Raw genomic sequence first — 26,975 nt, 5'->3', positions numbered from 1 at the left:
CGCGTTGCGCCTGGATGAGATGGAAAGATGCATTGTACAAACACAGCCACGAATCAACAAGAGCTCGAGACAGGGACAGAGGTTCAAATGTAGTAAGCGGAGGCGTTGGTGCCTCTACGCTTGGTGGGCGAGTCGGGCACGGCGGACGAGTCGCGCGCAAATAGCGACTTGCTCGTCTCGACGCGCGGGCTCGACTTGAGCAGCTTGAGATCCATCTCGATCGTCTTGCGCGGTTTCCTCCTCTCACTCGCACCACCACCACCAGCCGCAGCTGGTAAAGGTAGAGGGTTGGGGGAGGCATTGGTCCATGCAGCACCGGAAAGCTTATTGGGCGAAGTGGGGAGCATGCCTAGACCGATGGTGGGCGGTCGGTTGTACGTGTGTGCGCCGTAGTACGGCTGGTCGTTGGACAGCGCCAGATGCGTCGTGCGCGGCAGAGCGGCGGCTTGCTTGCGGGGAGACACCGGCTCGTCGTGCTCGCCATCGGATGCAGGTGGTGAGGGGTGCGATGGCGAGTGTTGGACGAGCTGCGCAATCAGATCGGCCTGCGCCTTCATGCGCGTCTTCCACGAGGCCACCGAAGCCTCCAGATCCGCCATGATCGCCCGTTGCGATGCGATCACCGCGTTGAGCCGCTCGATCTCCTCGCGCTCGGCACGCGCAGTCGCGCCTGCACCCGCACTGAACGTTGCCGCACTGCCCAGCAGAACGCTCCGAGCCCCCGCTGCCACCGAGGGCGACGCGGGAGAGCAAGGTTCTTCGCCTGCACGGTAGCGGCGGTACTCCTTGACCGAGCCGGCACGGTGCACGCCCGAGCCCGACGGCGTGCTCAGCTCATTGCGCAGCCGAGACGCACCAGTGGTGAACGCCTTGATCGGCGAAGATGGCACCGAGCCGCCCGTGCGCGTGGTGCCCGCGTCGGGCACAGGCAGTGGTCGCGCCACCGTGGCGAGCGCTTCGGCCGTACGCTGCTTCTGCGCAGCCAGCTCGGTCTCGAGCTGCTTTGCGCGCACATTGGCCCGTTCCAGCTGCGCTTCCAGGGCGCTGAGCCGCTGCACATCCTGGTCGCGCCCCGTGCCAGCTGCACGCGCCTTGGCTAGGTCCACCTGCAGCGTGCGGCGCTCCTCTTCGGACTGCGATAGCTCGTCGCGCACCGACGCCAGCTCGCGCTCCGCCTGCGGAGTCGCCGATGCCGAGAGCGCCCGCTGCGCCTCGTCGAGCTCGGATTGCAGACGCTCCAGTCGGCGTTCGCGCTCGTCCAGCTCGGCGACGCGTTGGTCGAGGCCGGACTGGCCGCGCACCAGGTCGCGGAACTCGGCGTTGACGTCGTCCTCCTCGCTCGGCGCCAGAGCTGACGCCGCCTGCTTCTCGAGCTCGGCGATGCTGTGCTTGGCCGCGTCCAGCTCGGAACGTAGTGCCTGCTCCGATTCGGCCGCCTGGCGACCTTGAAGCTGCGCCTCATCCGCCGCCTTGCGCTGGGCCTCTAGCGCCTTTCTCGCCTCGTCGAGCTCCGATTGGAGCTGGCGCTTGGCTGCACTCGCCTCGGCTTCCTTGGCGACCAGCTGGGCACGCAGCGCCTCGATCTCGGTCTGGAGCGCCTTGTCGCCGTCGTCGGCGCGCGCCTTGGCCACGAGCTTGAGCAACCGGTTGGCCTCCTGTTCCTCGAGCAGCTTCTTCTTGTGCTCGCGCGCCTTCTCCTGCTCCTTGAGCGCGATCTTGCGGGCCTCGTCGCGCTCGCCCTTGAGCTGGTCGTACGCGACCTCGGCCTCGTCGAGCTCCTCCTCGTTGAGCCGGATGGCCTCCTGCAGCTCGGCGTGGCGCGCGTCGCGCGCCGCGAGCTCGGCCGTGTGCGCCGCCTCGAGTGTCTGGCGTGCCTCGATCTGCTGCCGCAGCTGCCGGCGCAGCGCAGCCAGCTCCGCCTCGAGCTCAAACGGCTTGGTGCCATTCAGCGTTTCGGGCACCGTGCTGGGCCCGGCGATGGGGCTGTTGTAGGCAGAGCCGTTGGCAAAGTGCAGGTCGCTCATGCGCGGACCGCGACGTGCAAGTGCCGAGGCGTGAGGGCGGGCGCGGACGGGAGTGCTCGGACCCGCAACCGCATCCGACGTATCGGCAGCCACCGTCTGGCTGGTAAGGATGAGGCGCGTGAGGTGCTCGATCTGCGACTTGAGATCGGATCGCTGCTTCTGCATGCTCTCGACCTCTTTCTGCGCCGCCGCCTTCTGCTCATTGAGCTCGTCGAGCCTCTGCTGCGATTCGAGCGACAGGGCCGGATCGATCGTCGCCACGGGCGCGGGCTCGTCCGGGTTGGGCGAGACGCCGTTGGCCTCGAGCCGCGCACGCAGCGCATCGAGCTCTTTGCGGTACTTTTGCAGGAGCGCCTTGTCATCCATGGCGGTGCCCTTCTTGGCGGTGGTCACGACGAGCTTGCAGCGCTTGCCGAACTTGAGCGTGGAGAGCGTCTCGTTGGCATGCTCGGTGTCGGGGCTGAGCGTGCAGATGACGGCGATGCGCGCATTGCCCGAGAGCGACGTCTGGAGGATGCGCGTGAGCTTCGAGTCGCGGTAGGGGATGTGGGCGTCGGCGGTGTCGGCAGGCTCGGTGAGCTTGCCAATCACAGTACCGAGGGTGAGGAGGGACTTGTTGATGAAGGCGCCTTCTTTGCGGCGTTCGGCCTGGCTAGCTGCGCGCTCCGAGCCGGCAAGGTCGATGAGGTTGAGCTGGCTGATGCGCACCTCTTTGCCCGCCGAGGCGGTCTGACGCGCGCGAGACTCGATGGTAAGCTGGAAGACGCAGTGCGAGCGCGAACTGCGCTCGTTCCAGTCGGTGGCACCGACGTGTCGCTCATCCTGTCCGCGCTGGATGAGGTCGAGCACGGTGTCTGCGTCCGTGACGATCTCCTCGCGCAGGCCGGTGATGATGACGCGGCTCTGTCTCTGGTCCTCGATGATGCGCAGCGTCGACGACTGTGCCGCGCCCGCGGCATGGGAGGAGCCGCCCTTGATAGGCGATGCCGGACGATCGGTGGTCTGCAGCGACGCCCCAGCGCCCGAAAGCGGAGGCAGGGGAGCCAGCAGATCCTTGAGCGTCTCGTTGTAGATCTCGAGATAGCTGACGCGGAGCAGGAATTCGCGGTCGGGCTCCTGCTTGATCATGTCAAACACCTGCTGCACGGCGCGCGGGATGACGCCTGGCTCCGTGTCGCTGCCGGACATGGTGTGCGTCTTACCACTTCCGGTCTGGCCGTAGGCAAAGACAGTACCATTGTAGCCATCCATGGCTGCACGCACGACGGGCGCAATGTGCGAGTGGTACATGTCGTCGGTGGTCTGCGCATCGGCGATGAGCTTGTCGAACTGGAAGTGGTAGGTGGAAGAAGAAGCGTCGTCGTCGAGGTCGTGCGAGGATGGTGCGGCGACCATGGAGGAGCCGGCGCCGGCTCGCTCAGACGAGGTGGTCCTCTTGGCGATGGCGGGATGGTGCTCGGTGGGGACGATCTGGCTCTTGTCCAGGTCGCACTTCCACACCGGAGCCTCGGTGGCTGTTGCGCTGGCTCGCGAAGGACGCATGCGCACGCAGACGACGACATTCTGTTTCGAGTCGGAGGAGGTCGATGCTGTCTCTACTGGCTTGGCTGGCGAGGTCGAAGGTGTCGGGGACGACGAGCCCTCCTCTGTGACCGTGGCTAGTGTGGAGTCTGGCTCCTTGAGTGTCTCTGCGGCGCCTGTTATAGAGGCATTCTGGGTGGCAGTCGATACGGTTGTCGATGCAGCCGACTTGGTGAAGGGGGACGATTTGGCGGCCGAGCCCACCTTGGCCTTCTTGGCCATGGCAGCGACGGTGGAGCTTCTATGGGCTGATCTGGTGGTGGGACCGGTGGGCGAAGCTCGTTGCGGGGTGGAAGATGGGCGCGGTTTGGCGCTGACGGAAGGCCTGGAGGTGCGGGGTGAGGCTAGATGGGAGGGCCTGCGGGATGGTGATGGTTCATCAAGGCGCTTGACACGCTGGGAGGTGGAGGTGGTAGTGGCAGTAGGAGTGGGAGCTGGCTTGACGGGCTCTGGTAAGGGCGTGGCTGATTCGGCCAAGGGCTGCACGGTGAGGCAAGGCTCTGAGGACAGCGAGGCGAGCGAAGTGGAAGGGGAGGGTGCAGGCGAGTTCGGAGATGAGGTGGAGGCGGAAGTGTGAGCGTGCAGCAGGGAGAGGATGCTACTCGTGCTGCCTGCCGTGCTACTGCGGGATGATGCGACTGAGTCTACAGCTGAGAGGGCAGAGGTCGCCGAGCTGCTTGGAGTGAGACCGGGCGCGCTGGCCTTGGGTCCGAAGGATGGGGAGGAAGGAGATGAGGTGCCGGGGGGCGTCGAGGCGACAGAAGCGGAGGATCGGAAGCGAAACATGATACAGATGCACGGCTGGAGCTCGTGTGACAGGGACTAGGGGCTTTGCAGTGGGACTGGGAGACAAGAACGGCAGGGCGAAGGCGGCTGTCGAAGCTGTGCAGCACCAGGCCAGCTGATGGAGCACGCGACGAAATGAAGTGGGGGCAGGTGTGCAGCCGGCAACTTGTGCAGTGGCGTCGTTGTGTGGACGTATGCGAGGGAGAAAGACTAGAGGGTACGGTAGCTTGGTCTGCAGCTGGGGGACAGAAAGATGCTGGTGGGAGGCGGCAAGACGATTGATATGGTGGTAGAAGTGTGTGTCAACCCCGAGGGCCGGAGTGTAGGATGCGGCAGGTCGATTGGTTTGAGTTTGGCAGACGAGCCTGGATGTCGACTTGTCCCATCTTGCCGGGTCAGCTTCAGAAGAAGCGGCTGCATCGTGGGGTCGTGCGTGCAGTACGACAAGGCAGCCTCGGCGGTGGAGCAGTGTGGTGTTGATGTTGAGTCAATCTCCAGCCTCTGCAGCGCTGCGCAGCGGCATTGCAGCTCAGCAGACGCGCGCTTCTCGTGGCGAGTTCACGTGGTGTCCAGTTGCGCGCGATGTTTTGCTGTGTTGCTTTTGAAGATTCGACACTAGCTGCAGCAAGAAAATCCCCCGTAGCTCTCACTTCGGCTTCGCAGTCCGCAGCCAAGCCTCGTAGATGTCACAGTTCGACCCACCGCTCTGTATACTAGCAGATCAAAGATGACAGAGGAATGAGCAGTGATGGAAGCCCAGGAGGGGGCAGAGCGGCGAGCCAGCCAAGTTGGGTCGAAAGAGAAATTTCACGTGATGCTCGGTCGCGCTTCACGTCGCGGGCCGAGTGTGACTTTGGAGTGGGGAAGGTGGAGTTGGTTGGCGGTTGACCAACTTGTGACGGACGAGGCTGCGCTTTTTGGTGCTCTGCCGCAGAGACGTGCAGACGCAGCCGGAAGGCCCGCTGCTTGTGATGTCGCCGATTGCTGCCTGGCTCGAGCAGCGCCCATGCACGCGGTGCTTGTTTCTGCGCCCAGCAACCGTCAAACCCTGCCGGCTGCACACACTTTTGCTGCCCAAAGGTCGTGGCGGCAACCCTGCCTAATTTGGTCAGGCAGAGTTCTCCACAACAACCAAGCGCCGTGACCACCTTGGATCGCTTTCTTCTTTTTCTTCATCTTCACCTCTCCATCACAATCCACTCGGTGTTCTCGCCATTCGTTGGACATCGGCACCAACAGCACCTCCACGCCACGCAGCGAGCAGGCGTCTTTGCTTGCCATCATGGCCGCCGCCATGCCTCATGAGTCGGCTCGCATCCGACCGGGCCAATACTCGCGTCAGCACTCCGCCTTCTCCGGCTCCTCCGATCCACAGAGCGGTAAGGAAAACGAGCCGCTCTCGCCCCAGCCACACACATCGGGAAGGGGCCGAACCACATCACCATCCAAAGCTCATCCCATCGCCATCGATCCGAAGTTCCGCCTGCGAGGCACATCGCCAGAGGATACCGAGCGAGAGTCGCGCTCCAGGCTGAGTTCGTCGTCCAGCCCGACCAAAAAGGGGCTGCGTAGTCGCAGCCGCAGTCGCAGCCGACTGTTTGGCAAAGACAAGACCGACACGCTCAACAACCACGCCGATGCACCCCAATCCTACGCAGCCACCCGCACCCCCGACCAGATCGACGCCGACTTTGTCGATCTGCTCGATGAGCTGCAGGTGCAGCCCGACCTGCGCCGCAAGCTGCTCGCGCTCAACTCCACCGTCAAGGCTTCCATGCTGCAGGGTCAGGCGACGCTCAGCCTCGCTGCTTTCGGGCTGGGAGACGGCACCGCTGGAGCCACGCCCTCTTCGCCAACAAAGCGCATGCCCATCCCGGATCTGCTCAAGGCACGGCCGGCTTCGCGTCCTGCTTCAGTCCACATCTCCTCTCCGCTGCTGGGGCACGATGCCGCTTCGAACTACGCCAACCTTGCCGCTGACTCTGCCGAGCTGATGGCGCCCCCCAACACTGCACTGCTGTTTGGGTCCGGGCCCCCTCGACAGGTCTCGACTGGCTCCATCGACTCGGCCTCCTCTGGCTCCGCTGGCCATACAAAGCAGCCCAGCAGCACGTCGCGCAGTGCCATCCGCGACGCCTTCAAGAAGTCCAACCCCAACCTCGGCCAGGGCGGGTCCTTCATCTCTCTTGCAGCGTCTGCCGCGGGTGGCTCGACCAGCACACCCTCTACGCTCCGTCCACGCTCGATGTCCTTCGGCAAGGATGTCGCCGCCTCTTTCGGCAAGGAGACGCCCGAGAGCTTCGCCACTATGCTCAAGTGCACAGACGCCAGCCGCATCGATGTGGCGCGAGTCAAGCGCATGCGCGCCGTACTCGCCGCTGAATCCCCCACCTGGATCTCGGCGTTCATCTCGCCCGCGTGCGCCGGCTACGATGCCATGCTCGCACGTCTCGATGAGCTGCTTGCCATGGAATGGAGAGAGGAGCAGCACGACGACATGCTCCTCCACGAGCTCCTGCGCTGCTTTGTCGCCCTCAGCACCACCGAGGTCGGCCGCGACGCCCTCGCCTCCCACGCTCCGCGGCCCTTCCGCCAGCTCGTCGACCTCCTCTTCTCCGAAAAGAAGCCTGGCGATCTCTCGACTCGCAAGCTTATGATCGAGCTTCTCGCCATCCTGCTCGACCTTCAGCTGCCCGCTTCTCACGCTCACTCGCACTCGTCGCTCAACTACCTCCTCGAGCTCCTCCAGAACCCCTCGGACCCGGCCAAGGACGCCGTGGTGGACTTCATCAAGCAGACCCATGCGCCACGCCCCTTCAAGACGTACATCGTCGAGATCGCTGGCGTGTGTCGCGACTACTTTTGGATCTTTTGCCACTCGCAGAACCTCTTCTGGCGCTGGGACGAGCTGCAGGATCGCATCGACTCGATCCAGGGGCCCAAGGTGCCCGGCGGCATGACCGGAGGCGTCGAGTTTGAGGCAATGGCCTATCTCACCGCGCATCTCAGGCTGGTCAATGCCATCGCCACCGTGCTCGTCCAGCTCAAGGCGCATCAGCTGCCTCGACCCGCCATGACGGCGCAGCTGTTCCACCAGAACCTCTTTGCCTCGGGTATCGAGAGGGTCCTCGCGACGCTGCGCAGGGCCTCGCAGCACTACTATCCCACCACGCACCTCGAACTCGCCAGGTATCTGAGTCTGGCCAACCAAGCTGGCCATCCGGTTCCCTACCATCTGGCCGACTGGATCGAGAGCCCAAAGACAAAGACGGCGCCGCTGTTGCCACCGCTTGAGCTGCCCAGCTCGCAGGCGCGCGCCTCGCCCTACACCGGCGCCTCGCCTCAGGCCGGATACGGTATCGCAGGCGCGTTCATCGCCCCGTCCACGCCGGCTCGTCAGTCGTCCTTTCAGAACGGCACCGAAGACAAGGCGCCAGTGGCAGTGACGACGATCAGCCGATCCAACGCAATGCGCTCTGCATCGCAGTCTCCCAGCAAGCGCGACCGCATGCTCGCCCCTACCACGACGGCCGAGCCAGCACCGGCGGTAGCCGCCACGGGCGACTTTTGGGACTTTGACACGGCCGCGCCCAGTCGCGAGGTAGAGGTGGTGGGCTTTGACCGTCGACTCGACAGCCAGTTCTTCGCTCCCTCGGCGCCCGTTGCACCCGAGCCGCCCTCGTCGCCTGGCATGCCGTCCTCGTCCACTTCCAAGCGCATCCTTGGCCTGTCCGAAGCAGTCGCCCAGGACCTCAAGCCTCCCAACGCAGATCGACCAAAGGGTTCCATCGTCGGCTCGGCAGTGCAGCAGTGGGAAAGCCGTTCCATCTCGCATGCTCCCACCCCCTTCCAGCGCGCCAAACTTCCAAACCTCCGTTGAGATTCTGCGTCATGTCACAGCTTCCACCCGCACCCGTCTACTTCGTACTTTGCTAGCATCCACAGTTCATATCTCCAGCGTCCCAATTTCCAATTCTTACCGTTCGCCACCGCATCAGCCCACCGAGTGAAAAAGAGACATGATTGGATTGTATCTGAGCAAAGAGAGAGAGAGTTGTGATGGAGAGACTGGGACGAAAGAATACAGGTTTGGATCAGAGACAAGGCGCAAGGGGATTCGTCTAGAGCTTCGGGTCTTGCACCTTGGATGCAGCGAGGCCGGGCGTGGGCAGGTCCTCGGGCGGCGGGGGCGGAGCCGAGCTCTCGCCCTTGCGCTTCAGCATGCCCTTCTTGTCCAGGTACTGGTCTGCCTCGTCTGCGTGGCTGAACGGCCTAGGCCCGAGGAGGTTGCGCATGTCCTCGCGCGTGATGACCTCCTTCTCTAACAGCAGCTTCGCCACCTTCTCCACGTCGGCGCGGTGGTCGCTCAGCAGCTGCGTGGTGCGCTTGTGCGCCTCCGAGACCATCTTGCGCACCTCGAGATCCAGCATCTCGCCCGTGCGCTCCGAATACGGCTTGTGCATCGACTCCTGCTCCGTACGGTAGCTGATCGGACCCAGCTCCTTGTTCATGCCGTAAGACGCGCAGATCTCGAACGCCATGCGCGTGATCTTGGACAGATCGTCCTGCGCACCTGTGGTGATGGTGGTGAAGAAGATCTCCTCCGACACACGTCCGCCCAGCGTCATGCACATGCGGTCGAGCAGCTGCTCGGTCGAGAACAGGTAGCGCTCCTTGGGCAGGTACTGTGCATATCCGAGCGCACCCACGCCACGCGGGATGATCGACACCTTGAGCAGCGGATCGGCGTGCTCGAGGAACCAGCCGCAGACAGCGTGGCCCGCCTCGTGGTACGCCACCGTCTTCTTCTCCTCGGGCGAGAGCACGCGCGACTTCCTCTCGAGACCAGCGATGACTCGCTCGATCGCCTGCTCAAAGTGGTGCTCCTCGATCGACTCGGCACCGCCGCGCGCCGCGATGAGCGCCGCTTCGTTGCACACGTTGGCCACATCCGCACCGCTGAAGCCGGGCGTGAGCGTGCTCAGCTTCTCCGCCAGCAGATCGCGATCCGTCGACGAGTGGAGCGTGAGCGGCTTGAGGTGCACGAGGAAGATGTCCTTGCGTCCCGAAATGTCGGGGCGGTCGATGGCGATGTGTCGGTCGAATCGGCCGGGTCGCATGAGAGCGGCATCGAGCACGTCCGGTCGGTTGGTACCCGCGAGCACGACGACGTGCTCCTCGGTGCCGAAACCGTCCATCTGGACGAGCAGCTCGTTGAGCGTCGACTCGCGCTCGTCGTTGCCGCCAAAGTTGCCGCCCTTGCCTCGACTCTTGCCGATGGCGTCGATCTCGTCGATGAAGATGATGCAGGGCGCGTGCTTCTTGGCGTTGGCGAACATGTCTCGCACTCGGCTCGGACCGACACCGACAAACATCTCGACGAACTCGGAACCGGACACGGACAGGAACGGCACCTTGGCCTCGCCTGCGGTCGCCTTGGCCAGCAGCGTCTTACCCGTACCGGGGGGGCCGGACAGGATGGCACCTCGCGGGATCTTGGCACCGAGCTTCTCGTACTTTTCGGGATTCTTGAGGAAATTGACAAACTCCATGATCTCCTCCTTGGCCTCGTCCATGCCGGCGACGTTCTTGAACTTGGTCTTGACGTCGGTCTCCTGGTTGAACATCTTGGCGCGGCTCTTGCCGATGCCGAAGATGCCGCCAGGTCCGCCTCCTCCACCGCCACCCATGGCGCCACCAGCAGCTCGTCGCGACATCCAGAAGAGGAGACCGGCAATGAGGAGGGTGGGAGCGAAGTGGAGCAAGGTGGATGCGGTGGAGATCTCCTCGTGGTAGGCCACGGGGATCCTCTCGTTGCCGGGGATGTCGAGCTCGCGCTGAGCCTCGTCGAGACGACGCTCAAAGGCTTCGACCGAGCCGACGCTGAACCAGTAGGCCGCGTGGCCGCTGCCGCTCGCCGGACTGCTCGAGCCGCCGGACGAAGGGTACATGGAGCCGGTGGCGTTCGAGTGGAGGTAGACCTTGACCTTGGAGCGGTTGACTACGACGAGACGATCGACAAGGCCCTTGTCGAGGAAGGCGGTGCGGAACTCCTGCCACGTGATCTCGCGGCTGGGCTGGTCGGGCGAGGTGAGGCGGTAGAGAAGGTAGGTGGAGACGATGGTGGCAAAGATGGTGTTGGCGTTGATGCGGATCTCTGTGTACTGGCCGTTGGGACCGCCGCCGGCGGAGCCATTGGCACCTGACGACTTGTCGGCCTTCTTCTTCTTCTTCTCGGCGACCTCGTCATCCTCGTCGCGCGCAGGTTCCTTGTCGCTCTTGGAGGCTCGCGCCTTCTTGTCATCGCTGTCGAAGAACTGCTTGAGGTTCTCGGGAAGGCTGCCGCCCGCCTTGCCCTGGCGCGCTTCCTTGAGACCGCGCTCTACAGACTCTTCGAACTCCTTCTTCTTCTTGTCGTCGTCGTCATGCTCCTGGGCAGAATTCTTCTTCTTGTCACCGTCCTCGGCAGGCGTCGCATACTGCCTTAATTGCAGGGACAGTGCCGACTTGTTGAGAGCGAGCTTGGCTGCATTGGATCTGGAAGAGGATGCGATCTGCGATCTAGAGGCCGAGAGGTGGGTGAAAGAGCGGGTGGCGGCGGTGGACGGAAGCGCTGCGCTGATCTGAGCTGATCGCGATGGCGCAAGACCGAAGCGGCTAACGGCGGACCGCGAGCTTATGGAGCGCAGCATTGCTGGCTGTGAGGTGGCTGTGTGCCTCGGATGCTCGAGTGGGTACTACGCGAAGGGTCGGTGACGTCGAGCTGGTGTACGAGCCGGCGGTGCGAAAGCGTGAAGAGCAGAGGCTCAGCTGGAAGTGATGGGGGTCGTGATGGTGATGGTAGTGGTGATTGACGGACGCTTGGTATCTCCGACAACTGACTGACTCGCCTGAATTGTTCCGGCAGACGGAGAGTGGAGAAACCCGCCGAGCTCTTTGGGAGCGCAGAGTGGCGCGCGTTACGAGGCCCTCCAGCCGCTCTCTCTCTGGCTGAGCTCAGCCGCCGCACGCGGGAATTTCGAGGCGCGGTCAGGTCAGCATCCGAAGACGCCTTTTTCGCTCCCTGCGGCCTCTCTCGTCCACCGTCCAGATCACTTCCTAAATCCTTCATCGGGTATGCCGATTCCAGCAGATCTAGGTCGATATCGGGCGGTACCTCTCGACGGAGCCGGATGATTCCAGCTCCGGCGTCCTTCGCTGCTAGACATGCGGACATCCTCACTGGCTTCCGATTGAACGGCTTGCCGTCTGCCTTCTGCTGCCCATCCGATCGTTCAACAAAAGATCGAGTTCCATGGCCCACGACGTCTCCGTGTTTCGACTAGAGGGACTGCTGCGACACCGCTTTTTTTGTAAAGAGCCGAAAGGGGAAAAAAAAAAAGGCTCCGAAAGGCGGTCAAAAATTCCGCAAGAGAGCATGTCATTAGATCTGCGCTAGAGTCAACCCAGCGCTGCAAAGGTGCCGTACACGAGTTCCACATCCACGATGGAGGATTGAGAGATACATGCTCGATTCGAAGCGGCTGCCGCTGTTGGTACGTAGCGTCTCAGCCGAGAGCAGAGTCGATGGAACGCGAAGACGCACAGATGTTCGAACACCAGGCTCTGGTGTATTTGGCGCTCAGTGTGACGGCATGCAGTGTGGCAGACGGGGTTCCCGAGACGCCCAAAGCAATGACAAGAGTGAGCTGCCGGATGCCAACCGAGCGTCGGCATGCTCTGCAGCGGCTGGTCAGGCACACATGCAGCGAGCGGCCTGCAGCCTCGAGGACGTTTCCAAGCTTCGGAGAGCAAATTTGCAGCGCTACATGGCCGGCCCGACCGCTGAAATATGCATAAGCGCATCTCGTATCGGCTGCGACTTGGCGTGGCCTCGCTTGCCGCGCCTGCACTTGACCAACGCAGAACAATCAGCCCCCCAATTCATCCGCCCAACGCAGCCGTAAGGGCCGGGTGGGTTCAGGTGTCAAACGAACCAGGTCTCGTCGCTTTCCCGTTGGATGCGTGGCCGTGTTGCACCGCGGAGACTTCCGAAAACGCGCTCCCACGCCAACCCGCTTTGCAATGTCAACTGGATCCCCCCCTGAGATCGGTTGATCCGTTTTGACGGGCTCGTCCAGGTCACATCCCCCAACAACCCAGATGACATTGGACGGCAAGTTAGGCTTCGGAAGCTGATGACCAATCCCGTCCAAAGCCATCGGACGCATTGTTTCGTCCTCGATTCGGTCGGCAGTTACCTTCGGCACTTGCTTGCCTTGCCTGCCGCGCCAATCCTTCCGCAGTCCAAACGCAGTTTGTGATTGCATCGTGATACCGCGGTAGACGCGAGAGAAAGAGAGCCCGCCGCACCTCCGCTCTGGTGCACAATGGCATGTGGCTTTGTGGCCCTGCATACCGAATGATGGTGGCAACGCATGACGGCAGGCCTCGTCTAGTCAGCCAGCAACCGAGACTCCGATGCGTGATTGCGACGGCTGGCTCTGCAGCGCAGCTCGCATGTGGCTCTCGCCTCTGTCGCTCCAGAGATGCAGGGACCGAATACGAGGTTCAGGCATTTGCTTGCCCGGCCCTCGATTTGCGCCGCCTAACAGGGTGATGCGTGGCTTGGCCGCGCCTCTCTCTCGTGACGTGCCCGAGCGTCAAACTGATTCCTGCGCCAGCCCTGGCCGCCCCACCGCGCAACGACGGCTTCGCATGCACTTGGCAGGGGGGCCGCGTGTGCACGCGCTGCGCAGCGCTCCAATCGTAATTTCGGGTCTCATCTCATCTCGCCTGCCTCGCCTGTGCTCAGCCCAGCCCAGCCCACCAGAGACAAGGCAGGGCTGGAAAATCGCCGCTTCCGCTGCCGCTGGCCAAACTGAAATCCGAGGTGCTCCTTCATTCATCTCACCGTTCGCCATCTCACCCGACCAGCCCGCTGCTAGCGCTTCTGTATCCCCCCCATCCGCGCCCGCCATTCCATCACACCTCCGGCGTCCTGGACATTGCTCCTCCCTCCTTCGGCCCGCTGCCCCTCCGCCCGTCAGCGCCGATTGCCGATCCCGCTCCGGTACGTACCTTCCTCCTGCCTGTCACCGAAGCTTGTTTGGCTCGCTTTGCATTGCGTTTGCGTATGATCGTCCGCTCCCCTCCTCGTCCTCATCCGCCGCATTGCCGCCGCCGCCGCCCCGCCACATGCATCCGTCCCCATCCGCCTGCTGCCTTGCGTCCGCTGTGCCCCTTCCTCCCGCCCCCCCCGTGAGCTCGGGTGGCATGAACCCACATGCGCCGCTGCCCCTTCATGCGTACCGATGGTGTGGATGCGGCGACCATCGTGGCTACGCACCTCCCTGTCCCTCTTCCGCTCGTCCTGTCCCTCGTGCCTGCGTCCCTCTTGACGGCTTCCCATGCCCTCCGCCCCCTTCGCTTCGGCCGACGGTGCCCGGGGGCGGGCAGTCCATGTCGCTGTCGGCTCCCTCCCTCTCCTGCTGCTATCGGCTCTGTGTGCGCGAGTGTGTGCGGTCCCCCCTCCCCTTCTCGCTCGGCGGTCTCCGACCCGCTTCTGCCGGCCGGGGTGGTGGCATCCATGATGCCTTCCACAAGCTGTCAGATGTCGTCCCGCAGACTGTCACGTTGGGCATTGTCGTGCCTCCGCTCGATCTGTCCGCACGTCATCACACGTCCCTTCTGCCCTGCATCCCCCTGCGCCTGCATCGACTTTCCGCTTTCTTGTCTGTGCTCTTGAGCCGGGTCTTGGCTTCTGCGCCTTTCCATACACGCTCTGGCCGAGTCTGGTTGCCAACCATCGTCGCAGATCCTCCCTCGTTCCTCCTTGTCTAAGATGATCTCTTGAGCGGCCCATGGCTTCCGTCGCCTCGTCCTGAAGCCCGGGCACGCCTTGCCGCTTCGATCCTGGCATCTTTGCAGACCACTCTTGCCGGTCCTTTCGAACGGCAACGAGCTCTGACATTGTGTCCTGGCACCGGCTGGCGGGATGTGACCATGGCTCCCTTGCGCTTGACGAAAGAACGCACGACTGTGCTCGTCGAACTGCTCACTGACACGCAAACCTTGTCTTGCTCCATGATCGTAACGCAGACGTCTACCTCGGGTCCGTCCCAAGCTCAGGCTGGTGCCGAGCGAGCTCATCCAAGTCGCTCAGGAAGGGCTTCTCACACGACCATCGTGAGTCAGGATGAATCCACAGGGCATTCAGTTCCCGCCTGGCTTTCCTCAGGGCCAGCAGCAGGGCTTCCCTGCCGCTGCTCAGCCCAACGCAGGTCAAATGGGTATGCCGACAGCCAGCAATCCTCCAGCACCCGCTGGAGCACAGATGCAGAACGCTGCCAACGTATTTCAGGTGAGTCCTACGAGCTACCGCCCTCCCCACCATCTCAAGCGCTCAGAACGAGGCGCCGGTGCAACTGGCTCGAAAGGCGGGGTGGACATGATGCGAATCGGCCCGATCCAGCTCGATTCATCTTGATCAAATCGCGATGGGCTCGAAATCGACCCATTTTTCCGAGCTGGAATCGGCCCCTTCGCATCTGCACCACAGCCAAAGGAGCGCGAATCGTGGATCGGCGTAGCCGTCGCGCGTCTCGTCGGATCCTCGCCCCGCTGGCCCAGTTGCTCTTGCACCCCATCATCTCGCACCTCTCCTCGGTGTTCTAGCCGCCCGGGCCTCTCCACCACCCTCGCTTCCGTTTCTTCCTGCCCTCCCCTCTTCTTCCCGCCTTCTCTCCCTTTCTCCCTCCTCCGGCTCCTCTATCCATCTTGGCTCCTTGGCACGCGCGACGAGCACCGACTAGGCTCGCGCTCCCTCGCGACTCTCGTGTCTACGTGCCAGCTTAGGCCAAATCGTGCCGCGTCCACGGCCACGCCGACAGCAGCAGAATAGCAGCGCGCCCTTGTGTTTGCGTGTTTGCATCACTCCGACCCTCCGACGCGTAAAGCAATCGCCGCGTCGCTGTGGTCTGATCCCGGCGCCGTCAGGAAGCTGCGGATGCGCTCTGTGTGGTCGTGCCGTGCCTCGTCTCCTCCCCTCGCGCCTCGATACCCGCGTTCCCCGGCGGCACGCGACGCTCTGCCTTCTCTTCTTCGACCCGTGGATAGATTCTGACGCCATTGCTTCCTACCCGCACTCTTCACGACCTCTACCAACACGTCCGTCGACAACATGCAACCCAACAACGCGAATGTCCTTCAGTCAATACGTGGCAACATCGCCGCGCTGCAACGCCAATGGGCAGTCATCTCCAGCCAGCCCGACGGGCCCACAAAGACCAACGCGCAACAACACCTGGCCTCGCAATTGAAGCGCTTGCAAATGATGGAGCAGTCCGCCATCCAGTCCATGGGTGCACACATCCCACCAGGCGCTCAGCTCGGTCAACCTCAGCAACCTGGTCAGATGGGCATGATGCCGCAGCAGCAGCAGCAGCCCCAACAGCAGCAATCACCACAACAGCAGCAGCAGCAACAACAGCAACAGGGCATGATGATGCAGGGCGACAACCCCGGTTCGCAACCGACCGTGGACGGCATGGGTTCGGACCACAACTTTCAGGCATCACAACAAGGCGATTTCGCTCAGTTGCAGCAGCAGACACAGCAGCAATCGCCTTTCGGTCAAAACCCCATGCAGCCGCCACAAAACCAAGGGCAGCCTTCAACTTTCAATCCCGCTCAGATGTCTACGCCGGGCGCGTCAATGCAGCCGGCCGCATCGCAGGGCGTTGGCGCGGCTGGTGGGCCAAAGCGAGACTTTGTCGGCACCGTCCGCAACTTCATGCTCCAACGCGGGACGCCTTTCCCGCCTCAATTGCCGCTCAGCTTCGTCGGTCCAGCGTCATCGAATCTGCCCGGCGAAACCAAGACGATCGAGCTGCAGGCGCTCTTTGCCGCCGTCATCCACTCTGGCGGCTCACAACGCGCCGCACAGATCCCTGGCTTCTGGGCCGTCATCGCCAGCCGTCTGGGCCTTAAGGTCGGTCCTCCAGATGGCACCCAGTCGGCACCAGACGCTGTTCCAAGTCCTGGCGAGATCCCGGATCGCCTGTCGTCGTTCTATCGCGATCGACTGTCTGCATTCGAGCAGTTCTGGATATCACGCATGCCCCAGCGCCAGGCCAGTGGTCCAGCGGGAGCTGCAGCTTCGCCATCCGCCTCAGGCTCCGGTGCATCGACGCAGGACCCATCACAACAACCTGGAAGCACACCACAGCAGATGCCGCATCAGGGACAGCCTTCCGGCGCGCAGCAGAACCCACAGCAGCCGCCACAGCCTTCACAGCAACAACAACAACCGCAGCAGCAGCAGCAACAACAACAACAACAACAACAACAACAGCAGCAGCAGTCCCAACAGCAACAGCTACATCAGCCGGGAGCTCAGGATGCCAACGGCCCGGGGCAGCCTGGTGCCAACCGACCCAACGGCCAGACGCCAGTAGCGCCCACCAACTTGCCAGCGAACTTGCATCAGCAAATGCTCCAGCTGCAGCATCTGGTCGCGACGGGTCGTATCACTTCCCAGCAGGCACGAGAGCGATTCGTAGCGATGCAGCAAGCGACACGACAGATGATGATGAAGCAACAACAGCAACAACAGCAGCCGCAGCAACAGCAGCAGCAACAGACGCCGACATCAGCAACCGCCGACGGCTTTGCAGCACAACAGCAATCACAATTCCAGCAGCAACAGCAACAGCAACCACCTTCGGCAGGGAGCAATGCGAGCTTCCCGGGGATGGGCGCTATGCCTTCGCAAGCCTCCCCAGGTCAAGGTCAAGGCGGCATGCCAGGTATGCCCGGTATGGCACAGGCATCATCTGCAGCCAACCTGCCTGGAACGATGCCTGGCGCCCACCCTGAGCTGTTCAACGACCCCTCCAAGCTGCTGGCGCAGCAGCAGCAGCAAGCTTTCCAGCAGCAAGCCTCAGGTGCCGACCAGTCGAGTGCCGAGGGCGTGCCGCAGTGGCCTACGCAGCCCGGCATGGGCGGTCCTCCGTCCCCGACGAAATCGCAGATCAACGGAGCCGGCCCACAGACACCAACGATGGGGTCGAAGCCCGAGCCGAGGCCATCAAAGAAGAAGCGCAAGAAGACGGACAGCATCGTCCCAACGGCTCTGCCGCCGGCGAGTGGTCTCGACTTGAAGCCACCGATGCCGCACATGGGCGAGACCACCAATGGCGCAGCTGCACCTGTACAACCGGCTGTCACTGCTTCGCCTGCTTCGGCCGGTCCTCCACCGCAGCCCGAGAGGCAGCTGGTGCCCGGCACGTCGCAGCCGATCGGCCCGCCGGCACCGCCGCAGAAGCACAAGATCGAGTACCTACCCATCCGCCGCGACCTGCACACATACGGAGGCTGGGATCTGTCGCTGGTGGAGTCGCAGTACGCACCTGCCATGCAGTCACGAGGCCGACCAAGGACGCTGCGCGAGCTGGGTCTCGTGGATGTGCAGGCGCTCGTCATGAGCCTGCGCTCCCGGCTCGATTTTGAGGTGTCGTATGCGCTCAATGCGCTGCTCATCCTGTCGGCCGGCGTCGGTGCTGCGCCCAACTTCCAATTCGGACTTGCAGCCTGCGAGGATCTGCTGGACGAGCTGCTGGAGGTGCTCACCGAGTCTTGTTTCGTCTCGAAAGACGAGGAGATGTCGCAGGGGCTCGGCGCACTCCAAGCTGCAACACGACCTGCGGCCAAGCGCGTGCGCCGCGAAGCTGGGATTGCTTCCATGCCGACCTACCGCGACTGGATCACCGCGGCCGCGGAAGAGGAGGCAGAGCTGCGGATCTGGCGGCGCAGAAAGGTGCCAAGGTCGCGCTCAGCCGCGGGGAGCGTCGCGGGGAGCGGAAGCGAGCGCTCGTTTGCCTCGTCGTCAACAGCGTTCAGCCAGGATGTGCTGGATGGCACCATCTCGACGAATGGCGTCGAGTCGGAGCACGAGCGGTCGACCGAGAAGAGGGCCGCGTGTGCGCTGACGGTGCTGACCATCCTCAAGAACTTCAGCACGATGCCGGAGAACACGGCATTCTTCAACGGCACGCCTGCGCTGCTGCAGACCCTGGTGAAACTGTGCCAGAGCGACGCCGAGCGCGTCCGGGCCATGGCTCTCGGCGAGGAAGCGGACCAAGACGATGGCGACACAGCGAGCACCGTGTTCACGACGGCCGAGGCGCTGAGGGTGCGCAAGGAGGTGGTGGTGATTGTGTCGAATCTGGCCGGCGAGGCGCTCTCGCTGCGCCGCCAGAGCGCCGAGACGGTCAAGGCGCTGTTTGAGTTGCTGGCCTCGTTCGTCTTTGACGCGGCTGCTGTGGAGGAGATCGACCATGCTGCCGAGATTGCGGATCTGGCGGCGACGTTGCCTCCTGGTGCGGCGGCGCCGCCTGTGATCCGGCGCACTCCTTACCATGCGGACCTGGCGTTGGATGCGCTGTCGAAGCTGGCGCTGCCGGACGACAACCGCGAGGTGATGGGCGAGGTGCTTGCAGGCGAAGACATCGAGCGCGTGGTGGACGAGCTGATCAAGATGCTGCCCATGACCGAGGCCGACTTCAAGGTGCTGAGCACCGAGCATCGACTGGGCTACTGCGAACGCCTCGCCATGTGTCTGTACAATCTGGCCTTCCTCGCTCCGCCTCCAGTGAAGCTTCGGCTGCGCAATAGGCCTGGCTTGGCGGGCATTGTGCTGCGGATCGTCAAGAAGCTCGCGCGGGTCACGCCCGAGTTTTCGAAAAACCCATTCTCGGTGCTCTGCAGGCGGCTGGTCGAGGCGCTCCGGTTGATCTCGGACGGGCAGGACATGTTTGGCGCACCGGCGCTGCTCGGATTCGGGCTGGGCGAAAGCAATGCAGCCAGCTCGTTGGGCAAGAAGCAGATCGGCCTACTTCTCAATGACGAGGATGGCGTGGTGGATATCCTGGCCACGCACGAGCTGGACGGCGTGCTCGCCGAAGAGCTGTATGCGCTCATCGCCACGGGCTAGTGTCGGCGTTTACCGTGACAGCAATCAAAACAGCACGAGCCATGGAATTTTCTCCTCAGTGAATGGTGCATGGTGCGCGAGTGTGGACAGGCCGAAGAGGTTAGAAAGCTGGGTGGGGAAGCGCTGGAATTGGAGGCAAAGACAGTGTGCGCGGTCGAGGAGTGTGAAAGAGTACAACGGATGCGAGAGAGGCAAGGGGAAGCGGGGGCGTAAGGTCTTAGCAGGAATGGAAGAGGACGAGACATTTGCAGGGGGCGATGTGGTTCTACTTTGCGCCTATTGCGGCGCCTTGCTGCTGGGCAGGCTGTGCGGTCTTGCCCGTGGCCTCGATGATCTGGAGGACGTACTGCTTTTCGTCGACAAACTGCTCGTCGTCCTTGTCGTTGTGGAAGTCGGCGAGGAACTTGACCAGACGCTCGCGGTTTCGCCGCAGGATGTTTTCGATCTGCGGCGGCTTCTTGGGATTGGCGACAAACACCTTGAATACGTGGAAGGCCTCAAACTGGATGTTCTTGCTGCGGTCGCGCAGCAGATTCATCATCATCTTGAGGTTGTCCTCGCTCGCAATGTAGCGCGTCATGACGGCAAAGTTGGTGCGGTCCAGCAGGATCTCGCCGAGCAGCTTGAGCGACTGTCGCTTGGTGACGTAGTTGGGCGACTGCAGCAGCGTCGTATACGTCGCAAAGAAGCGGTCGTAGTTGGCCTCGAGGTAGGCAGCCACCATGGCCTTGTGGCGCGTGAGTGTCTCCTTGAAGTTGCTAAAGGCATCGCACGAGATGCCAAACGTCGTCGTCTCGACGTAGTCCGGGAAGGTGTAGAAGCGGTCGCTGTACAGCAGGATCTTGGCGAGCGGCTCGTGGCGCAGCATCTCGCGCAGGATCATGCCCGTGTTGAGCGCCACCTCGGCATTCTCGTATCCGCGCAGCGCCGAAAAGATGACGTCCGGTCGTGTGGCGAGGTACTCGACGGTGGGACTGCGCGAGCCGATCTGCCTGCGTAGCAGCACGTTGAAGATCTGGCTGACGTCCTTCTTGGCCTCGAACTCAAACTTGGCGATGTGCGCGACGAGCAGCTGGAGCACGTCGTGCGAGTAGACCTCCTGCGCCAGCTGCGCGACTTGGTCGGGCTGGGGCTCGGCATCGCCCTCGCCGAAGAGCACCGCCTTGATCTGACATAGCGTCTTGGACACCTCGTCGACCGCCTTGCGTCTCGCCTCGCTCGAGTTGGAGCCGGACGAGCCGGACGAGGTGATGGAGGAAGAGGAGGCGGCCGAGACCGACGAGCCGGATGCGCCGTTGGCACCGGCGTAGTGCGAGTGGAGCGAGTTGGACGAGTTGCTTCCGCCGAGCGGTGTGGATCCGGAAGCGGCGTCGAGACGCAGGATGGTGTCGCGCAGGTGGCGGACGAGCTCCTGCGGCGTGCGCGACTTGGACTTGAAGATAAAGTTCATGGGGGGCATGGATGTACGCGTCGGCAGCCTACGCGTGCAGGTGTAGCGGGGGTGACGAGAGATGCAGCAGGTCGCAGGACGGGTGCCTGGCGAGTTTAGGAGCTAGAAGACGCTGACTCGGGGGTCTTCCGGGAGTGGATGAGTTCCGTTGGATGAGCCGATACAAGCGATTGAGCCTGGATGGTGGATGAGGATGCAGCAGCAAAGGCTGAATTAGTAGCGCGTCGATGTCGAGTCTGCTTCGGTCCTCTGCAGGATGGCGCCAAACGGTGGTCGAAGGCGAGCCGTCGTCGTTGTGATGCCGAGGCGAGTGGCGTGGGGATTGTTATCGTTGTCGGATCAGCTTCCGACAATCACACGGTGCAGGCGATGGGAGATCCAGAGTTCTCGTATGGCGGCTTGCAGAACAGGCGTGACGATGGAAGATCCGAGCTGAGCCAGACAGCAAGAGTGCGTGGGAAGAAGTTGAGGAAGAGCGAGAGGCAAGCTGGAGTGGATGCTGCAGTCCCAACCGGGGGTGGAGCCGTGGGTTGTGCGGCTGCGGGCTGGTGTGTGGTGTTGGTTTCGGCTGTCCATCCAGGCGGCTGTTTTGGAGAGGCCCAACTCAACTCCTAAAAGATGCATGCAGGCTCAGGGGAACTGCATCCCATCACGCTCGCCGCGGCCTCACCCTCCAAAACAGCGCCAAATTACGGATGGCGCGGAATAGGAGCTCGCCTCCCCGGCCAACTGACCTCTCTGCGCAGAGCGGCAGCGGATGCGCGCCGACGCTGGATTTGAGAAAATCCCAGCTTGAGCCCCTCTGGCGCTGCCTTCCCGCCCACAAAATGCTCATTTTGGTGATGACGGCCCGTGTAGACTGTCAGCCCACTCGCGATACAGTCGCTGTCACGCAGCTGGTGCAGCAGGGCTAGCGTAAGTACGCCACGTTGAAATGAAGTTGTTGCGGGCGTCACCTTCTTCTCATCCACTTGTTCTGCACGAAGCACTCGAGGTGTGGCGCAGCGAGTGTCTCTGCGGCGGCACCGGGATCGAGCTGGCGAAAGCCCGGGCTTCGCTGGCGGTTGCGGGTTGCCTCGTCTGAACCAACACCGCCTTGAGACCTGCCTCATCGAGCGTGTCACTTTTTTGAGATGTTTGACCGAAATTTGGTACATTTTCCCGAAAATTTGCCAGGGTCTCCTCCACTTGACTCTGCACTTCCGACTCCCGCTCAGATCCTCGAGAATTCTTGCGCAGGGTTTGAGTTCATGCTTGCGCCGCTGCTTCCGCCTTCCCTTCCTCACACGACCCAGCAGGCCCTCGATCATCTCGCTCCCGCGGTGGCGAACAGGCTCATCGTACGCTCACGATGGCCAAGAAGCGAAAGCGCACCAGCGTCGCTTCGTTCGTCCACCACCTCGAGCCCGCCTCGTCTCACGACGGCACGCAAGCGGCGGCGCTGAATCTGGGTGCCTACCATCCCGAACTCGACCTGGACTCGCTCAGTGCTGCAGACCGGGCCGAGTATGAGGAGCTGCTGCCAAAATGTTTGGTGCATCCAGCCATGTTTCCGACAAACATGCGCAAATACTGGCACCAACGCTTTACGTTGCTGTCGTCGTACGCAGCGGGATGCCTGTTGGACGAGCAGTCGTGGTACTCTATCACGCCCGAATCGGTGGCCTTCCGCATAGCCAAACGCTGTGCGACGGACGGAATTGTCGTCGACCTCTTTGGCGGTGCGGGTGGAAATGCGATTCAGTTCGCTTTCACTTGCAACCGCGTCCTCTACATCGAACTCGACCCGCTCAAGCTCCGACTCGCCCGCTGGAACGCAAAGATCTACGGCGTAGAGGACAGGATCACTTTTATCCAAGGAGACAGCATCGAGCTTCTCGACGTGCTTGTGGCTTCAAATCTCACCTCAGCGGATCCAAAAGACAAGGTGTGGAAGGACCTTACCCGCGCAGATATCGCCTCGGTGCAAGCCGTGTTCCTCTCTCCACCATGGGGTGGCGTCGGGTATGCACAGAACCCCACCGCTTCACCTTCGGCTGCACCGTCTACATACTCGCTAAGCTCGATTCAGCCCGTAGATGGTTCCCACCTCTTTGCGCGCGTGCAAGCGGCGTTCAACACCTCCAACATTGCCTACTACCTCCCGCGCAGCACGGATCTCGAACAGCTCCAACACCTCGCCAAGACCAACTTGATCCCACCACACAAGCCCGACGTCAAGATCGAGTACCAGTACGTCAACAATGGCACCAAACTCTCCAGTCTCACCGCCTACTATGGCAACCTCGCCGCCGACTGGAACGACGAATCCGACAACTGGTTCCCTGCTGCATCCTAGACCGAACCCGCATGCCTGTATTCCAACGCACCATCATACCCAACATCGCTACCACCACGCGGCCAACCTGTAGATTCGCGGCCAACCTGTAGATTAAAGCACTGCATTCTCTAGACCTCACAGCGCATCTAGCTTCACGCCTCGTCGATCCACTTTGCCACGCGGCGCCACGTGTTGGAGCGTTCGGGCTCAAACCACTTGAAGAGCAGGTAGTCGTGCACCGCGTCCTTGACCTCGTCAAAGATCACCACGCGCTCCTCCTTGCCCTCTGGCTCGGGCGGCGGCGATGCTGCGAACCGCTTCTTGTCCCCCGCTGCTGGTGACTGCGGCTTTTGCGCTGCGTCGTCGCTGGTCAGTGGCTGAAGGTGCAAGCCGTGCAGCTCGTCTAGCGGCGTGTTGGTGATGGCATCCTGCTCGACATCCAGCATCTCCTTGGGCCTCGGACGATCCCTGCGTTCGGCCATCTCGACCGCATTGCATCCCGCCGACAGCCGGTCGCCCGCATACACCGGTCGGCCCTTCTTGGTGCCCGCTGCCAGCCGGTGCGCCAGCGTCAGATGCTGATCGTACGAGATTTCGGCCGATCCGCTCGTGATGTAGATGCGCTTGGGGAAGCCGTGGAATCCGTAGTGCGGTGCACTCCCACCGCGCTCGAGCGGCAGCTGCAGCGAAACGGGCGACATGTACGGATTGCGATACGTCTCGCGCGCGGGCAGATCGCCCAGGAACGCCGAGACCGCCGTGTTGCGGAAGGCGAGCATGCTGCTGATGATGTCCGACTTCTGGTTGGTGTACACTGTCGAGTCGAGGTTGGGCGCGCGCGTCGGGCCCGAGTGCGAGCGCGAGATGTCGACCCATGGCGACATGAGCAGCAGCGCACCAGGCATCGACGCCACCTCGCCGCGCTCGTCGCGCAGGTACCGGCACAGCGCCAGCGCCAGGTTGCCGCCCGCACTGTCGCCAGCAATGATGACGTTTTCGGGATCGAAGCCGAGATCACGCACGAGGTACAGGTAGCCGCTGAGCGCGTCCAGAAGCGCTGCAGGATACGAGCCCGAGCGAGGACGACCGGGCACGCACAGTCGGTAGTCCAGACTGAACGACCGCAGCAGCTTGCCGTCGAACGCCGAAGCGGATGCACCCGATTGCGACTCGGATCCAGGCGAGGTCGAGGCGCCGCTGCTGTTCGACTTTTTCTTCTGCTCCGCCTCGCGCTTCTTGTAGATCTCTGCCATGTACCTCAGGCTCTCGGTGTTGACCGCCGCCGTGACGTCTTTCTCGTGCGCGGTACCGATCCAGTACGCTCCTCCGTGGAAGTGGTAGAGCACCTTCTCGCCGGGCTCGGCGGGCCGACCCACGCCGCAGCACAGGTCACTCTGCGCCGTGCGCTGCGAAGCACCTCCAAGGCTCGCCGTGGATTCCTGCATGGGGTCGCCTTGCTCCTGTGCCGCTGTGCCGCTGTTGGGCGTTTCCTCGCTCGACTGATTGGCCGAGCCGTTGCGGCGGCGTTTGCAATGTCTTGCGTGCTCCGGCACATCTCCGTACCAGAAGCCGCACGTGCGTTGCGGGTCCACTTTCTGCGCGAGCATGGCGCGCCTGAGCTCGCCCCTCACGTCGTCGTCTGCCACCGGCTCGACCCAGGTGAACTTGCAGCGGACCGTCTTGCTGTGCGGAACCTCCTTCTGCAGATCGCGTCCGAGACTGGTGCGTGTTCGAAAGGTGAGCTGCGTGCCGTGGCGGTAGAGCTTGACCATGGTGGCCTTTTTCCAGCTCCAGTCGCGGCGTCCGCGGTGCGAAGGGACCATGGACGAGAGCGCCCATCGTGGAAGGTAGTAGAAGCCGACACTGAGGCCAAAGTAGGTGAAGTAGAGATACTTGTACGGCTGTCGCGCCCAGATGGGGCACTCTTGATTGAATTCCGACTCGCGCCCACTACCCTGGAGCGGGAACTCTTTGATGGGGATCTTGGTGCGCAGCTTCGAGGCCCACGTGGTGGACGAGCGACGTGGTGGCGCAAACTTGCCAGAGCCGGCTCGGCGAGGAGTATCACCGTGGTCATCGTTGCGTCGTCTGCTGCGGCTGCGCCCCGTGCGCGAGGCCGAAGCGGAGCGTGGTGGTGCACTGCGACCGCGACTGGAAGAACGGCCGGACTTGAGCTTTTCGGAGTTGGCTCGACGAAGACCTGCTGAGTCCGATGTATGTCGGTCGTTCTCGACCTTTGCGGCCGCACTGGACTGATCGCGCTCCATCTTGCGGCCCCTGCGAAGATGAAAGCTGCTCCTGCGCGACGACGAGCCCTCGGCATGGTCCGACTCGTCGTCCGCAGCGTTTGGCGAGCCGTTGATGTGGCCGAAGCGAGGCAGTCCAATCAGCTTCGAGGGCTTGGTGGGAGATGCGAGAGACGCAGGAGGCTCGATGCCTGCCTCCTGCTGCGTACGAAGCAGTCCGAGTGTCTGTGCCTCTTCCAAATCCTCGAGACGCTTCTGCTGATCCTTGATCCTCTGACGGACGACCTCCTCGTCCTCTTCCTCCTCCTCGTGGGGAACCGGGTTGTCGCCTGTCTTCGATGCTTCCTGCAATGCACCCTTCTTACGCAGTGACTTGCGCGCCGAGGTAGAGTTGGAAGCGTTGTTGCGGCCACGGAGGAAGGAGGTGAACGAGCCGGACTTGGTGGGCTTCTTTTGGGTTGCTGCATGAGGAGGAGATGGAGTCGAGGGGTCTGCGCTTTCTGCAAAGGCGCCGGGTGCGTCGCGATTGCCGCTCATGTCGCGTTCGACCTCGCTGATGGCGTTGGGGATCTCGCTCTTGCTCTTTTGCGTTGTGCTAGGTGTCTGCAGCTTGGACTTGATGGCATCGAAAGTGCGCGCCGGCGCTGTGATTGTGGTCTCGAGCGTCTTGGATGCTGCTTCCGGCAGGGTCTTGAGGAGCGTTGCGGGAGATGTCGAGGAGCCGATGGAAGTGCGTGCATTGGGGTCGGAATCGGCTTCGAATCGGCCATGTTTGTCTAGGCTGCGGTCTCGAGCGGCAGCGGCGGCGGTGTAGGCGGCAGTCTCGGACTGTCGGTTGGAGCCTGATGGATGCAGCTGTGCAAATGCCTCTCGAGACGGGCTCGAAGCGGTAGGCGGGGCGCTGCCTGTGTCATCGTTGGGCCCTTTACTGTCTAGTCGGTCCGCGTCTGCAGTGTGACCCCCGAACAAAGCCTCGCAAGCGACATCCCTAGACTGGGACGGTGAGACAGCATTGACAGGGTCGGAAGCGGTTTGTGTGATCGAGTGGGTTGCGAGCAGCGGGGATGCCCCGCTGCTCTGACTACGAGCGGGCGTCGAGGGACGTGGGTTGTCCATGTTCCAGCTGATCTAGGCTGTCATGATCCGAGTATTATGATCTCAAGTAGTCTATGGGCGGTACCGAGAGAAGATGGTGTTGGAGAGTGTAGTAGGGAATGGTGCAGCAGCAGCGAAGGAAGTTGCCGAAACGGTGGGGAAGGAAGATGGGTTCACGTGTCGTCAGGCGGGCTGTGCGGTGTGCAATTCCAGGAACGCCGTGCAGCTCAAGCGACGCTCGGCGCTGCCGACGCTTACAGCACTACACTTTCGGCTGAGCACCGTCACAAGCACCGTCCCAAACACGCCGAGACATGTGCGGAGAGTGGGGTGATCTTTTGTCGCAGCCCACTCGACTTCGGCCCGACCGACATGGCTGGCCCCTCGAGCGTGCGTGGCTGCTTTCTTGGCAGGCAGCAACGCGCCTTGTTCGAAAAATGCAGGGCTCATCGGCGCATGCTGTCGTCATCTCGCGCCTAAACTCGGGCGTGCTCAGAAA

The 26,975-nt window shown here is 62.6% G+C and overlaps 9 protein-coding genes across 9 annotated transcripts; 4 read left to right on the top strand and 5 right to left on the bottom strand.

Moving 5' to 3' along the window:
• Nucleotides 1-83: 83 nt before the first annotated feature.
• On the bottom strand, nt 84-4,391 carry PAN0_002c1025 (kinesin-domain-containing protein; the record flags this gene model as incomplete). The annotated part of the gene is made up of 1 exon (XM_014803192.1): nt 84-4,391. One exon carries the CDS (start codon nt 4,389-4,391, stop codon nt 84-86), a length of 4,308 nt encoding a protein of 1,435 aa, XP_014658678.1.
• Nucleotides 4,392-5,673: 1,282 nt separating this feature from the next.
• Nucleotides 5,674-8,271, top strand: PAN0_002d1024 (GTPase binding protein rid1; the record flags this gene model as incomplete). Its single annotated transcript, XM_014803191.1, has 1 exon — nt 5,674-8,271. The coding sequence occupies one exon, from the start codon at nt 5,674-5,676 to the stop codon at nt 8,269-8,271; it is 2,598 nt and encodes an 865-aa protein (XP_014658677.1).
• A 241-nt stretch (nt 8,272-8,512) lies between these two features.
• PAN0_002c1023 (ATP-dependent metallopeptidase Hfl) lies at nt 8,513-11,083 on the bottom strand (the record flags this gene model as incomplete). Its single annotated transcript, XM_014803190.1, has 1 exon — nt 8,513-11,083. One exon carries the CDS (start codon nt 11,081-11,083, stop codon nt 8,513-8,515), a length of 2,571 nt encoding a protein of 856 aa, XP_014658676.1.
• A 2,005-nt stretch (nt 11,084-13,088) lies between these two features.
• On the top strand, nt 13,089-14,859 carry PAN0_002d1022 (uncharacterized protein; the record flags this gene model as incomplete). Its single annotated transcript, XM_014803189.1, has 3 exons — nt 13,089-14,053; nt 14,228-14,558; nt 14,611-14,859. 3 exons carry the CDS (start codon nt 13,089-13,091, stop codon nt 14,857-14,859), a joined length of 1,545 nt encoding a protein of 514 aa, XP_014658675.1.
• Nucleotides 14,860-15,552: 693 nt separating this feature from the next.
• Nucleotides 15,553-19,365, top strand: PAN0_002d1021 (uncharacterized protein; the record flags this gene model as incomplete). Its single annotated transcript, XM_014803188.1, has 1 exon — nt 15,553-19,365. One exon carries the CDS (start codon nt 15,553-15,555, stop codon nt 19,363-19,365), a length of 3,813 nt encoding a protein of 1,270 aa, XP_014658674.1.
• A 265-nt stretch (nt 19,366-19,630) lies between these two features.
• On the bottom strand, nt 19,631-20,815 carry PAN0_002c1020 (mo25 protein; the record flags this gene model as incomplete). Its single annotated transcript, XM_014803187.1, has 1 exon — nt 19,631-20,815. The coding sequence occupies one exon, from the start codon at nt 20,813-20,815 to the stop codon at nt 19,631-19,633; it is 1,185 nt and encodes a 394-aa protein (XP_014658673.1).
• Nucleotides 20,816-21,168: 353 nt separating this feature from the next.
• Nucleotides 21,169-21,650, bottom strand: PAN0_002c1019 (uncharacterized protein; the record flags this gene model as incomplete). The annotated part of the gene is made up of 2 exons (XM_014803186.1): nt 21,169-21,399; nt 21,486-21,650. The coding sequence occupies 2 exons, from the start codon at nt 21,648-21,650 to the stop codon at nt 21,169-21,171; spliced, it is 396 nt and encodes a 131-aa protein (XP_014658672.1).
• Nucleotides 21,651-22,166: 516 nt separating this feature from the next.
• On the top strand, nt 22,167-23,153 carry PAN0_002d1018 (s-adenosyl-L-methionine-dependent methyltransferase; the record flags this gene model as incomplete). Its single annotated transcript, XM_014803185.1, has 1 exon — nt 22,167-23,153. One exon carries the CDS (start codon nt 22,167-22,169, stop codon nt 23,151-23,153), a length of 987 nt encoding a protein of 328 aa, XP_014658671.1.
• Nucleotides 23,154-23,287: 134 nt separating this feature from the next.
• PAN0_002c1017 (alpha/beta-hydrolase) lies at nt 23,288-26,497 on the bottom strand (the record flags this gene model as incomplete). Its single annotated transcript, XM_014803184.1, has 1 exon — nt 23,288-26,497. The coding sequence occupies one exon, from the start codon at nt 26,495-26,497 to the stop codon at nt 23,288-23,290; it is 3,210 nt and encodes a 1,069-aa protein (XP_014658670.1).
• Nucleotides 26,498-26,975: the final 478 nt, after the last annotated feature.

This window comes from Moesziomyces antarcticus (assembly GCF_000747765.1).
Source record: "Moesziomyces antarcticus DNA, scaffold: scaffold_v10002, strain JCM 10317, whole genome shotgun sequence".
In the NCBI taxonomy this organism is placed as follows: domain Eukaryota; kingdom Fungi; phylum Basidiomycota; class Ustilaginomycetes; order Ustilaginales; family Ustilaginaceae; genus Moesziomyces; species Moesziomyces antarcticus.
Note: the sequence above shows the minus strand (reverse complement) of the source record. Positions and strands in the feature narration are given on the sequence as shown.